At 58.4% G+C, this 12,085-nt stretch overlaps 2 protein-coding genes across 2 annotated transcripts; both read left to right on the forward strand.

Moving 5' to 3' along the window:
• Positions 1-812: 812 nt before the first annotated feature.
• LOC146757474 (uncharacterized) lies at positions 813-4,713 on the forward strand. Its single transcript, XM_085520991.1, has one exon. It carries the CDS (start codon positions 1,381-1,383, stop codon positions 2,260-2,262), a length of 882 nt encoding a protein of 293 aa, XP_085377117.1. The 5' UTR covers positions 813-1,380; the 3' UTR covers positions 2,263-4,713.
• Positions 2,256-4,713, forward strand: NRARP (NOTCH regulated ankyrin repeat protein). Its single transcript, XM_015878838.3, has one exon. It carries the CDS (start codon positions 2,477-2,479, stop codon positions 2,819-2,821), a length of 345 nt encoding a protein of 114 aa, XP_015734324.1. The 5' UTR covers positions 2,256-2,476; the 3' UTR covers positions 2,822-4,713.
• Positions 4,714-12,085: the final 7,372 nt, after the last annotated feature.

Here is a 12,085-nt window from a genome sequence, read left to right on the forward strand (position 1 = left end):
AGGCCAACACGGCTCCATCCTCTCACGTCGCTCCTCACTGCGCGTCCTGCAGAGGGTCACGGCTGCATCCCCCCGAGCCCAGCCCGACACGCGTGGCCTCAAACCAAGCTCCGCAGCCGTGGAGCCCTGAACGCGGCCGGGGACTGAGCAGCCAGCAGTTCTCCATCCCCGAGCGCGTCAGACCCCGCGGCTGTCCGCATGGACGGCGCTTCCCGCTGTCACACACGGGCCGTGCGCTGCGGGACCGGACCGGCACCGAGCGGGGCGAACGCGCGGGGTGGGGGTGGGGGTGGGCAGCGGCAGGACGGAGGGACGCGCCCGGCCCGAGGGTTTCACGTCCCGCGCTGCGCCCACCGCCCCGAGGCCCCTCCGCCCTGACTGTCCCCCCGCCGCCCCCCGGCCCCCTCCGAGCTGCGGCCGTTCCCGTCGGGAGCGCGCGTGCGCGCCCTCGTCCGGGTCCGTGCGCTGGGAAGAAAAGCCGCCGCCTTTCCCACGCTCTCCGACACATTTTAATGAATTAAGTGGGGGCACGCCCCCTCGCCGCCCGCCCCGCTCCGTCCCCCGCCGCTCCCCGCTCGGAGCTCCCGGCGCTGCAGCCCGAGCGCTGCCGGGACCGAGCGCTGCCCGTTGTGCTCCCGGGGAGCGGAGCGGCCCCGAGCCCCGCTAACAGCGCAGCGGAGCCGGCCCTGCCCGCCTGCGGTTCGCCCACCCGTCCCGTCCCGTCCCGTCCTCGCAGCGGCTCAGTTTAAAAACCGAAACACGGATCGGAGCTGAAACTCGCGCATTCAAAACTGCCATTTCTTTTGTTTTGTTTTTGTTTTTTCTTTCTGTATTTCTCCTGCCCCTCCGGCCCCGTTCACTGCGAGGGGTCCCGCCCCCACCTGCCAGCGAGGGATATTTGCATGGCTGGCTCGTTGCTGTCCTGGTCCGACCCCAGCCAGAGGATGCGGGCGGCTCCCACTCTCCCACTCGCTGTTGACACCCCGCAGGGTTCGGCCCCCTGCCCCAAAGCGGCTCCCCGGGTCGTTCGGGAGCAGACGGGCCGAGTGGGGCCCCGCAACGAGCTGCTGCTGCTTGTGGTGGGGAGGGACCCCGTGGGGTGAGGACGGTCTGGCAGTGTGAGCACAGAGCGCTCCAACCCGGTGCCCCAACGGGAGCGCAGTGGGATGAAGATGGGAATGAGACGGGAATGGAAATGGAAGTGGGATAGGGACTGAGTTGGGGATGATGTGGGGACGACATGGGGATCGGGAGGTGGATGGCATAGAACGAAGATGGGATGAGATTGGGAATGAGGATTTGGTTGAGATAGGAATGGGATAGGGATAGAGATGGGGTGCATGTGGATGTGGATGGAGACCGGGATGAGATGGGCAGGGAATGGATGGGGACTGCGGTGGGGCTCAGCCTTCCCCCACTATGGGGAAAAGCCCCGGGAGCACCCAGCAGGGCGGCTCAGGCCCCGAGCTCGCAGTGATCCCACCCAGGACCCGCTGCTCCGTGTCAGCAGAGCGCAGCGTTTGGCTGATCGGCGCCGTTCCATCCCCAGACCGACACGGCACACGGCCGGGGGCGGCTGTCCGAGGTGACAACTGCGGGGTACTGGCAGCACCCCCCGGTTTTACGGCCTCTCCTTCCCCTCCCCGCACAACACCCCGCTCGGGCCGGGGGGTCCCCGCTTCCCACCGCCCTCTGCCATTTGCCCCGGGCCAAACGGGCACGGGGGGGCCGCGGCACCTCGGCTTTCCCAGCACGTTCGGTGGCCGCGAGACTTTGGCTGCGCTGTTACCGCTCCCTCCGCCCCAAATCCGCCCCGGGACAGCGCTCCCAGCGCACGGACACCGAGCCCCGGGCTGGGCCGCCGGGCCGGGCCGGGCCGAATCGGACCGTGCCGAACCGAGCCGGGTGAAACACCGAGGCGCTGGGCAGGGTCGAGCCGGGCGAAGTCCGGTGGCGTCGTACAGGGCTACGCCGTGCCGAACCGAGCCGAGCCGAACCGAGCCGAGCCGAACCGAACCGAACCGAGCCGAGCCGGTGAAGCCCGGCTGCCCCCGGCGGAGCCGTCTCGGGCCGTTCCGGGCCGGGCAGCCCCCGCCGCCCCCACCTTCCGCAGCCGGGGGCGGAGTCGGGGCGCGCACACGGGGGCGGATCCTCCGTTCGCCCCGTCCACCGGGGGGACGTTCCAATGGGCCCCCGGCGTCGCGCCCCGCCCCGCGGCGTCCGTCACGCCGTGCAATTGTTATGCAAATAAAAGCGGGGTAAAAGCGGCTCCGCGGGGCCGGCTCCGCTCCAGAGAGGCCCGGGCGCGGCGCGGCGGCGGAGCGCGGCGGAGGGGGCGGCGGGGAGCGGCGGGGAGCGGCGGGGAGCCGCTGTGCGCCCGCATCCCGCGTCCCGCAGCTCATGCCCGGCCGCGCGGGGTAGCGGCGGCGGGAGCGCCGTCCATGCGGGGCGAGAAGCGCAGCGGGGCCGCGGCAACATGAGCCACAGCGACGTGTCGCCGTGCGCGGCGCCGCCCAGCCAGCGCGTCTTCCAGGAGGCCGTTCGGCGCGGCAACACCAAGGAGCTGCAGTCGCTGCTGCAGAACATGACGAACTGCGAGTTCAACGTGAACTCCTTCGGGCCGGAGGGGCAGACGGCGCTGCACCAGTCCGTCATCGACGGCAACCTGGAGCTCGTCAAGCTGCTCGTCAAGTTCGGCGCCGACATCCGCCTGGCCAACCGCGACGGCTGGAGCGCGCTGCACATCGCCGCCTTCGGGGGCCACCAGGACATCGTGCTCTACCTGATCACCAAGGCCAAATACTCCGCCGGCGCGCGGTGATGCGGGGCCGCCCCCACCCTGCGACCCCCCCCCCCCGGACGCGTGGAAGCCGCTCGGACCGCGCGCTCCGTGGTTCCGCCGAGACGCCCCCGCCGCTCCCCCGCTGCCGAGTCCGTTGTTTGGTCCGGTTTGGTTTTTCCTTCCGAGGGTTGTTTTCCTACTGTAATTTTTTTTTTTTCCATCTACCTCGGCTGCACTCACAGTATTCACGGTTTCAGTTTGGCGTCTGCTCAGATGCTTTAAAACTCTCCCAGCTCCCGATGGTATTTAATCCTCCCCCCGACCCCTCGCCCGTCCCTGGGTTTTAAAGCACTCTGCCGCAGAACGAGTTCATTTCAACACTCCCGCCCCCTCCCCGTCCCCCCGGGGCTGCGCTGTGCCCGGTGCAGGTGCCCCGGCCCGGCGGCTCCCGGGCTGCTCCCTCCTGCTCGGTTTGTGGGTTGATTTTGGTCACTCCGTTGGATATGGTGCACGTGCGCTGCCTGCCTCCTTTCTGGTTTGTTTTTTCCCTGCCCTTTTTCCGTTGGGTTTTTTGTTCGTTTCTTTGGGGGTGTCTGAAGAAAGCTGCATCCTCAGCCGCTCCTTGAATCCATTTAGCACAAGTGAGACCACAGGAAAAGACATTGAATCCTTCCTCCCGGCGTCGTGTGTGTGTGAGAGGGGAGGGGGGGGTCAGCAAATCCGGAACGTATTTTTTAATTAAAAAATATATATTAAAAAGGAAAAAAAAAAGAAATAGGTGAACTGAACTGTAGGAGGCAGAGGATTTGCTTTGCACAGAGGAGGGCCGTGAGCGCTCTCTGCTGCCTCGAGAGGTGCCTGAAAACTACTGAGCAATAGTTGGGGAACTTTGGTTTCGTCCCTTTGGTGAAACTTGGATCACGCTTCTCAGTGCGGGACGATCCCTTTGTGCGTAGAGCCCGCCCGCCTTTAGACGGTGTGTATATATATAAATATATATATGTGCCCGAACCGAGATATATATATTTATAAAGGAAAGGGAGGGGGAGGAGCGAGCCGCCCCGATCGCGTTGTGAAGTGACTGCACGTAGAATGGCAAAATGCTGCTTTTATTGCTATGGCACAAAAGCGTCCATTGGAAAATGCGGAACGTTTCAGAGCCCCCCCGTCCCTCTGCTGTCCGTCTGCACTAAAACGACCACTGCCGGCCCCGACCGTAACGATTAACGAGGAAAAAAAGGAAAAAGGAAAAAAAAAAAAAAAAAGCAACTAGTTACCTGCTGGTTTTGGGGCCGTGTTGAAACTATTTATGTTGTCTGTGTGTCTGTGGGTGACGTTTGTGCCCCTGCTCCTGTTGGATGCTGGCCGTGAGCCGTTCAGATCTGGGGGAAACACGCTTCTTTTCCCCCTTTTTATCCCCCCAGTTTTACCATGATCCCAGCTCGTTTCTGCCGCTGTTTTTCCCGTTGCACTGAGCGTTCTGTTCTGCTTGGCCTCGCGGTTCCACCTGCGGTCCGTGTGGTTGGAGGCGCAGCGCTGCAGACCCGGCGGGAGGCGGAGAAGCACCGACATCCTGCGGCTCTGCCGGCTCCGCTCCCCGGGGTGGGAACAGCTCCTTCCCCGTGAGGTTGTTGTCGTTACCGGATGGTTGCACATCTTCTTTTATCTTCTTTTATCTTCTTTTATATTTTTTTCTTTTTCTTTCTTTTTTTTTTTTTTTCCTCAATGGATTTGCCACGGTGGAAATGTCATAACATTTATGGCATGGTATTAAAGGAGGAAAGTGTACTTTAAAGCCAAGTTCTAGATGGATTTTTAAAAAGAAATCTTGGTTATAAACCCGGTCTAAAGGGAGCTCTGTCCAGTGTTGTAAAGACAACGTGATGTAACCCATATTTATATTTTTATAAAATGCCTATTGAGACTGTGAATCTCCCGTGTGAATCGCTGAGTGAGGGGAAGGAAGGGAAGTTCGTTCCTTTCCAGGTTCCTGGAGCTGTGGATGCGCTGAGATTTTGGAAACTGTACGCCGGGGGGGTGGGGGGTTGCTCTGAAATTGTGAGTTGATGTATTTTTACATCCCTGTGTATTTTACTGAAAAGCTGCTGCCCTCCCTCGTCCCTCCAGTTCCAATGTTCTATGCAACCCCCGCGCCCCCCGCCTCTCTCCATCCTGAGAAGTGAAAGGGATGCAGATCGATTCAGATACAGAAACGAGGGCTCCCCCGTCCCCCGCATTGGCTCATAGTGCTGCTGACCCTCGTGCCGAGACGGGGGGTACACGACAGGCAGGCGGGGGGGGCCCTCCGTGCGTGGCTGCTCACCTGACGGCGGTCGTCTTCTTAATTATTATTATTATTTTTGTAAGAAGAATATATTGATAATGTCAGTGGAATAAGCAGACATTGAAGCTGATGCACAGATTGCTCCAGAAAGGAGTTTTTCTGTAGGTTTTTCTTTAGATGCAAATACCTTTTTTAATTATGTTAATTAATGTTAAGAATTTTTAGGCTTATATTGAAGCTGTATGTGGGTCACTATATGATCATTTCTAACTGGATAAAGTCTGTACAGTACAGCATATTCCTGAGTGTATGATATAGACGTGTAGCCCAGAGTGCGAAATTTATAAATAAATTTTTCATTGATCTTTTTATAAAAAAAAAAAGCTCCTCCTCCCTGGCTGCTGTGTGTTCTTTCCCAATGCCTGAGAGCTGCGGCTCCACATCTCCTCATTTTGGTCACTGTGTTCTGCTTGGTGTCCCCAGGGCAGCTGTGACCCAGAGCTCCTGTGGGGCTGTGCCCCCCCTGAGGGTGCTGGGGGGGTTTGTGGGCTGCTTTGTGGGTATCCCCATCCCTCGGTGTGTGGCTGAGGGTGCAGCCCCGTGCTGTGTTCAGGGACGACCCCACCTCCCCCTGTCCTGGTGCTGGGCTGCAGCCCCATACAAGGCACGGTGCTCATCTCACAGCAGCATCCACCTCTGTTCAGGACAAAGCACTGCACACCCAGGTGCCCTTCTTACTGCTGCAGGGAGAAACCTGGGGCTGAGCTCAGTTCACCCCGTGGCTTTCCATCACACGCCTTGCCCTGGTGGGGCTGCACAGGACATGAGCTCAAGGGCAGGTTTCCCAAGGAGAAGCAGGTCAGGGTGCCCAGGAGCCTCTGCAGGCATTTCGGTCTGCTGCTGGGTGCCAGTCTTACATCCCCAGCAGTGAGGCTGGGGGGTGTGCATGGGGACGGTGTGGGGTTGGTGGTGCTCAGCCCCGAGCTGCCCCCAGCCCCACTGCACTGCCCACAGCCACCCCGCTTTGCAGCACTCGTCTCTAAAGAAACCCAGTCCAAGAACTCTAGGAACTCCAACGGCTCCCTCCGTGCTTTTCTTTTTTTCCTTTTCTATTTCTGTTCCAATGAAACAAAAATACTGGAACGTTTTGTGTCGTAAGCACATTCTTCTGGCATTTTTGTGTGTCCCAGGCTGCGTGTTATTGTCCGCCGGCCGCATTACGTAGGTTCTGTTGTTCCAAGAGAAACCAAAGAAAGAATTTGAACTTCCAAGTGCTTCCTGCCATTGTCTTTTGCTTTTGTTTGTGCTACTGACTCCAAAACAGATGGATCGGCCTCTTCTCCGTCTGCAGGGTGATGGGAAGTCAACACGGCCCCGAGAAGTTTGACAGCTTTGTCTTCTCTTATATTCCCCTTCATTCGTCAAACCCAGACATCAGAGCTGAATCGAACAAGGCATATGCGGGGGGGGGGGGGGGGAATTTTATTTGAATTTCGGGGAGCTTAACACAGTAAGTAATGAATGAGAAAGAAAGACAGCGAGCGAGAGAGAGGGGACGGCCTGTAATCAAAATTCAGTACATTTTAAATAGGTGCTTTGTCGGGCATTTGTATGACTATGATAATGCCACAGCCTGGAGATCCGAATGGGAGTTACCTTTTTAAAGACCACAATTGCCCACTGTTGGGTGCAGGGGAGGAGGCGGCTCAGTCTGCCTGGCCCGGCTCTCCTCCTTCCCAGCATCAGCACTTTGCCACTTCTCAATCACTCTGCCCACTGCTGGGGTGACAACCCGTGATGTGAACGTAATGGGGTGGTGGGGCTGTCATGGCACACTGCCCATCTCAGGGCCAGAGCACATTACACAAGGCCCTGCAGACACATCCCACAGGACACTCTGATCTCATCCCATTTCGCTGTGTCCCAGACACTGCAGTGTTGGACATGGGCCTGAGCCACTTTTGGCTGAGAAGGTTCAGCTCCCTCCTGTGCTGGGTTGGAGGCTGCCATCCCACTCCTGCAGAATGATCCCTGGGAGCCTAAGATCACTGCTCCCCAGTGGAGCTCACAAAGAGTGGGAGGCAGAGATAGGGCTGTAAGGCAGTTCTTGGCTGCTTCGTGTTATGAGGTCACTTTTGCTGATCCCAGCACTGTCCTGGTTTGGTTTTCTCTGGGGAGGGCAGGGGGTTGGGTATGGAGGTGTGGAAAGCTGCCTGGGTGGAGGAATGGGGTTACAGAGGGGATCTGGGGACAGCAGATGAGATGGGGATGGAGGGATACATGGGAAGGGATGAATAAACTGATGGGAATGGAAGGAGAGATGGAGGATGGAGGGGGGTGGAAGAAAGGGGAATGGGAGTGTGGCTACGGAGGGAGAGGGGATGCTGGGCAGCTGGGTGGTGACAGGAAGGAGGTGCTGGGACAACTGGGTGCACTGGAAACTCTTTGCTCAGCCTGAATCCAAAACAAATTAATGCTGCTCTGGGGCTGCTGCTTTCAAGGAAGCAGCTTCCCAGGAGGGAACTTCCCTTTCTGCACCACACCTGACCTGGGCAGCAGCTCTGGCATCACACGGTAACTCAGAGAGTCACAGACACGAGCACTGGCTGTTTGCTGAGCATCCACCAACTCCATTCTTGCCTCTGCCCAACCCAGCACCCACCAGCCCGCAGGAGGAGCAGCACCCAGCACCCAGCACGTGGCACCGGGATGTGTCCTCGCCCCCAGCACAGCACCCAACCGTGCTGCCGGCCCCACAGCTCGATGCATTTCACCCTGCTCACATTCACAGTGACGGTGACAACTCCGAGCCTTCCCCCGGCCACTCACGACTCCCCCCCCTCCATTCAAAGCTCCCGTCCTTTTAAGCTATTTTTTTCCCTCCTATTCATTTCCCGGACGCCTCTATCCTTTTCTCTTGACTAGCCCCTCTCAGGGAGCAGCTGCTATGCTAATAAGCATGAGGCAGAAAAGGGAGAGAGCCTTTGCAGTGGCTGGGGAGGAGAGAAAGACCCCGAGCCCTCCAAATGCCAAATAAATCCCGGGCTGGAGCAGCATCCCCGAACAAAGAGGCCTGGCCTCCCCCCCCCCTTTTCCTTCTTCCCAATTCCACCACCTTTTCACATTCAAATCTATTAAACAGCGAGCAGAAAGACCCCGAGTATTCATAGCATTGCATTAAAAAGAAAGCCCCGTGGTCCCTCTCCACACAGCCATGGAGGGAAGGGCTCACACCCGTTGTGCTGCCCGGGCACCAAGGAGGTGCCGTGGGACAAAAGAGTCCCAGAACCGCACAAGGAGACGGTGTCCTTCCACCTGTGCCACATCTTTTGTCCCTGGGTCTGCTGGGCTCCTGTCAGGGCTGTGCTCACCCTGGGTGGTGGAACTGGGAGGTTCAGGCATAAGGAGGTGAGGACCCCCAGTGTGTGCGGTGTGACAGCAGGGATGGGGTGGGAGACACCTTGTGTCTGATCCCACCTGCAGGGCAGCCGGTCTTGGAGGGTGGGTGAGGAAGGGAAGGCCACTCCTCGTGCTCCCATCACAGCCCAGGATGGGACCCCTCTGCTCTCCATGTGGCACACAGTGGGACACCTATGGGCATGTGGCTGTTCTCTGGGGAAGGAGAAGGGATGAGCATGGACATTTTCTTCCCATACCTTCCAGGATGGAAACAGAGATGCAGCTCTAGAAGCAGGTCATGTTCTTACATAGTAACAAGTTTCTGATAGGGTCCTAAAGCTCCAGCAGCTGGGGATATTAATAATATTGAAAAGTGTGTTTATGGGCTGGCAGCAATAACCAGGCACAGCCTATGCTGCATGGTCAGTAGCGTGGGATTCAGCTTCAGCCCTGGGGAGGCCATCTGAGGTGGTGCCTGGGTTTCCTCATGGCCATGGGGACAGGGAGTGATGGAGATTGTATGGGAAGTGCTGAAGCACAGCCTGAACCTTTGACTGACCACCTGAGGCAAGCAATAATTCAATTCTCCTGTGCTACCAGAAGGGGTGGAGCCCAGCTGCACCTCTCCTAGACCCCATTTAAGAGCTGATTGCCCCAGGGGAAGGGTCTCTCTGGGAGATTGTTCCTTGTGGGGACTTTCAGCAAGTCTGGGATACAGGTAAGCTCCATCCATTCTTCTCTTACATAACAACTTGTTTAGCCTAACTCTTCTATATATTTCCCATTTATAACATTGGTATGCTCATTGATTACTCAGAGGTGCTCACACCTGAGTACCTTCTGCTGCCTCCGGTATCCTCTCGCATCCTAATTGGTCTCTGCCCAGGCTCTAGAGGACATCCCATTTCCATGTGCATGCTAGGACACTTCAAGAGGAGCAAGCTGTCCATAGTTCAGTGCCTAAATCAATACAGTCAAGAGTCTGGAGGGCAACTGAGATTATGATGATGTGCCTTTTCACAGGCTGGGCCACGTACCACCTTGGGTCCTGCAACTGTGGTCACCAGGGCTCCATCCTGCCCATCACAGCACTGCTTGGCTCTGGGGGGGCCTGGTCCTTTCTGCTATCAGATAGCATAGGACAACAAGATATTTAGGGTGGGAGGTAGTGACAGGTGGGACAGCCCTCAGAGAACAACACTAACTTCTGTAAGGGACACGGGAGATCAGACCTCTGTCCTTGCTGCGGAAGGCCACAAATCTGTGTGTCTAGCACAGCAAAATATGTCCTTGCATGGGAACCTGGGCTCCCAGGGTGCTCCTAAAAGCATGAAATCCCTGCATGCTTTCAGAGCTGATGCTTTAGGGCTGTTGGGCTTTGCTGATCCACCCTCTCTCTGCCCTGCACTGCAGTCCTCCAGATTCTTGGCCTGGTAAACTCTTGCTGGGCTCCACTGGGGATGTGTTCCCCCAGGAAACAGCTCTCTGGGATGAGCGCCAGCAGGGACCTCAACAGGATTCCAAGAACAGCCTCCCCCATCCTGCAAAGGAAACAGCTCCAAACAGAAAGTGTCAGCCTCAAATTCCCAATTAACAGAGGAGAGGGGTGTTTCCACACCTTCTGCTGGGAATCTGTGTGCAAGCAGCAATCCAGCCCAGTGGCAACACATGGCAGGACGTACTGCTGCAGCTTTGCCATCACTGCATCAGCCTTGGGCAGAGGCAGCGTGCACTAGTCTTGCACTCTTTGACCAGGTGACTTGCACGGAGCTGCTGCTTTCTGCTCCTTGCCTGACACGAGTCCTTCATCACACACACACGGGTGGCACAGTGCAGGTGAAGGATGGAATCACAGCGTGGCTGGTTTGGAAGGGTCCTGAAAGCCCCCTCAGCCCCACTCCCTGCTGTGGACTGGATGCCCCCCACCAGGGGGGGCCCAGGGCCCCTTCCAGCTTGGTCTTGTGCACCTTCACTTGAAGGTGGTCCAGTGAGACAGGACCTGGTAGTCAGGTGGGCAGGGCCTACCTGCAGGGCAGGTAGGACGGGGGGCCAGCGGTCTCCTTGGGCAGGCTAGGGAGAAAGAACCCTGCTTAGAGATGCAGGAATGCAGCGGGCTGAATGCGGCGGGGCGGGTCTGATCTGGTGCCCCGCTAAGCCCCCATTCTTTCCCAGCCGGTGCATCTCGTATTCAGGCTGCTTGCTCCTAAGCAGAGTGTCTTTAATCCTTCCCTTGTCTCCTCCATTCCCTTTCAGGCCCTCGGCCAATGGGAAGGGGATGAGCAGCTCTCTCCAGGAAGGAAATTAAAAGCGGGGAGGAGGAGAGTGCGGGGAGGGGGACTTGGACGGGCAGACAATCCTGGAGTGGAGATGCCAGTCATCGGGGTCTCAATAGCCCCATTCACCCTGCCCAGCCACACAGAAAATCAGGGTCACCAGGATCCATGCCCTGCCTGGAGACAACTGTTGCTTTATTCTTTTTAATTGCTGGAAAACGCAGAAAAGTTCACTTGTGTGTGTGGCTGCCTCTGGTGGGGGCTGCGAGGGGGGCGCGGGCGGTGGCGGGGAGGGACGGGTGGGGTGAGGGCGGCACGCAGAGAAGGGGACACAAAAAGCACCGCACGTGAGGGTGGAGGCTGCGACCCGGCGCGGTGCCGGAGCCATCTGCACGGCTGGGGCCACGCTGCGGCGAGGACAGAGACGGGGACGGCGATGCTTTACTGCATTTACCGCCTGTGGGAGACCCCCAGGGCCGGGCGGTGGAGGGGACAGCCCCGGGGGAATGACCCGTGCAGACAGATGCACGCAGGAGGACGGACAGATGTCCTCACGTTGCTGGGCACGGAGGTGCCTGGGCTGATGGTTCTGGCTGGAAACAGCTGGGCACCCACGCAGGGTGGCACAGCACGAGGTTGCCACCCTGGCCCAAGGATGCTGAAACACCTCCCAGTCTTGCCACCATCCTGAGCTTGTTCCCATTGCCACCCCAGTCAGATTAATCACTTCCCTCCCCGGCCCTGAACACTGCTCTGTGTGCTTGAGCTCAGGACACAGATGAGGAATCAACTTTCTTTAGAGTTGCTCTGTGGTAACTGATGAGATGAAGTGCCTGATGATGAGAGGAGCCAAGAAAGGCTGAGAGCGTCCTGTTAGGAGCAGGGATGAACGAGGGCAGGTAATGACTGTGAAGTCATGGGAGAGGTGGGCAACGCAGAGTGTGAGGCTGTAATACTCCCATAGTCCTTGGAGTTAGGTGTGTTGGCAGGAAATAGGCTGAAAACAGGAAAAAATAGCTATAATTTCATTATGTGGAGAGTTTTGAGCTTGTTGCTGTCAGGACCAGAAAAAGACCGGGTGAGTTTAGGGACAACAGGTTTGCAAAGGGGCACTGAAAGGGTGGGGCACCGAGCGGGGCTGCGGGGGGCTGCGAGCCGAGCAGGGGCTGCCACCGCTGTGCCGTGACGGGACGCCCGGCGGTCCGGGAGCCTCGGGCACAGGGATGGGGCCGGTGGGGGCGTCCTCAGCAGCGCCCGTGCGGCTGGTGGGCTGCACCGCGCCCCGGTATCCCCCGCACGGGGCGGAGCGGAGACCCGCAGCCCCTGCCCGGCGGGGTCGCTGCCCGC

This window comes from Coturnix japonica, chromosome 21 (genome assembly GCF_054131305.1).
Source record: "Coturnix japonica strain WE chromosome 21, WE-NBRP24, whole genome shotgun sequence".
NCBI classification, from domain to species: domain Eukaryota; kingdom Metazoa; phylum Chordata; class Aves; order Galliformes; family Phasianidae; genus Coturnix; species Coturnix japonica.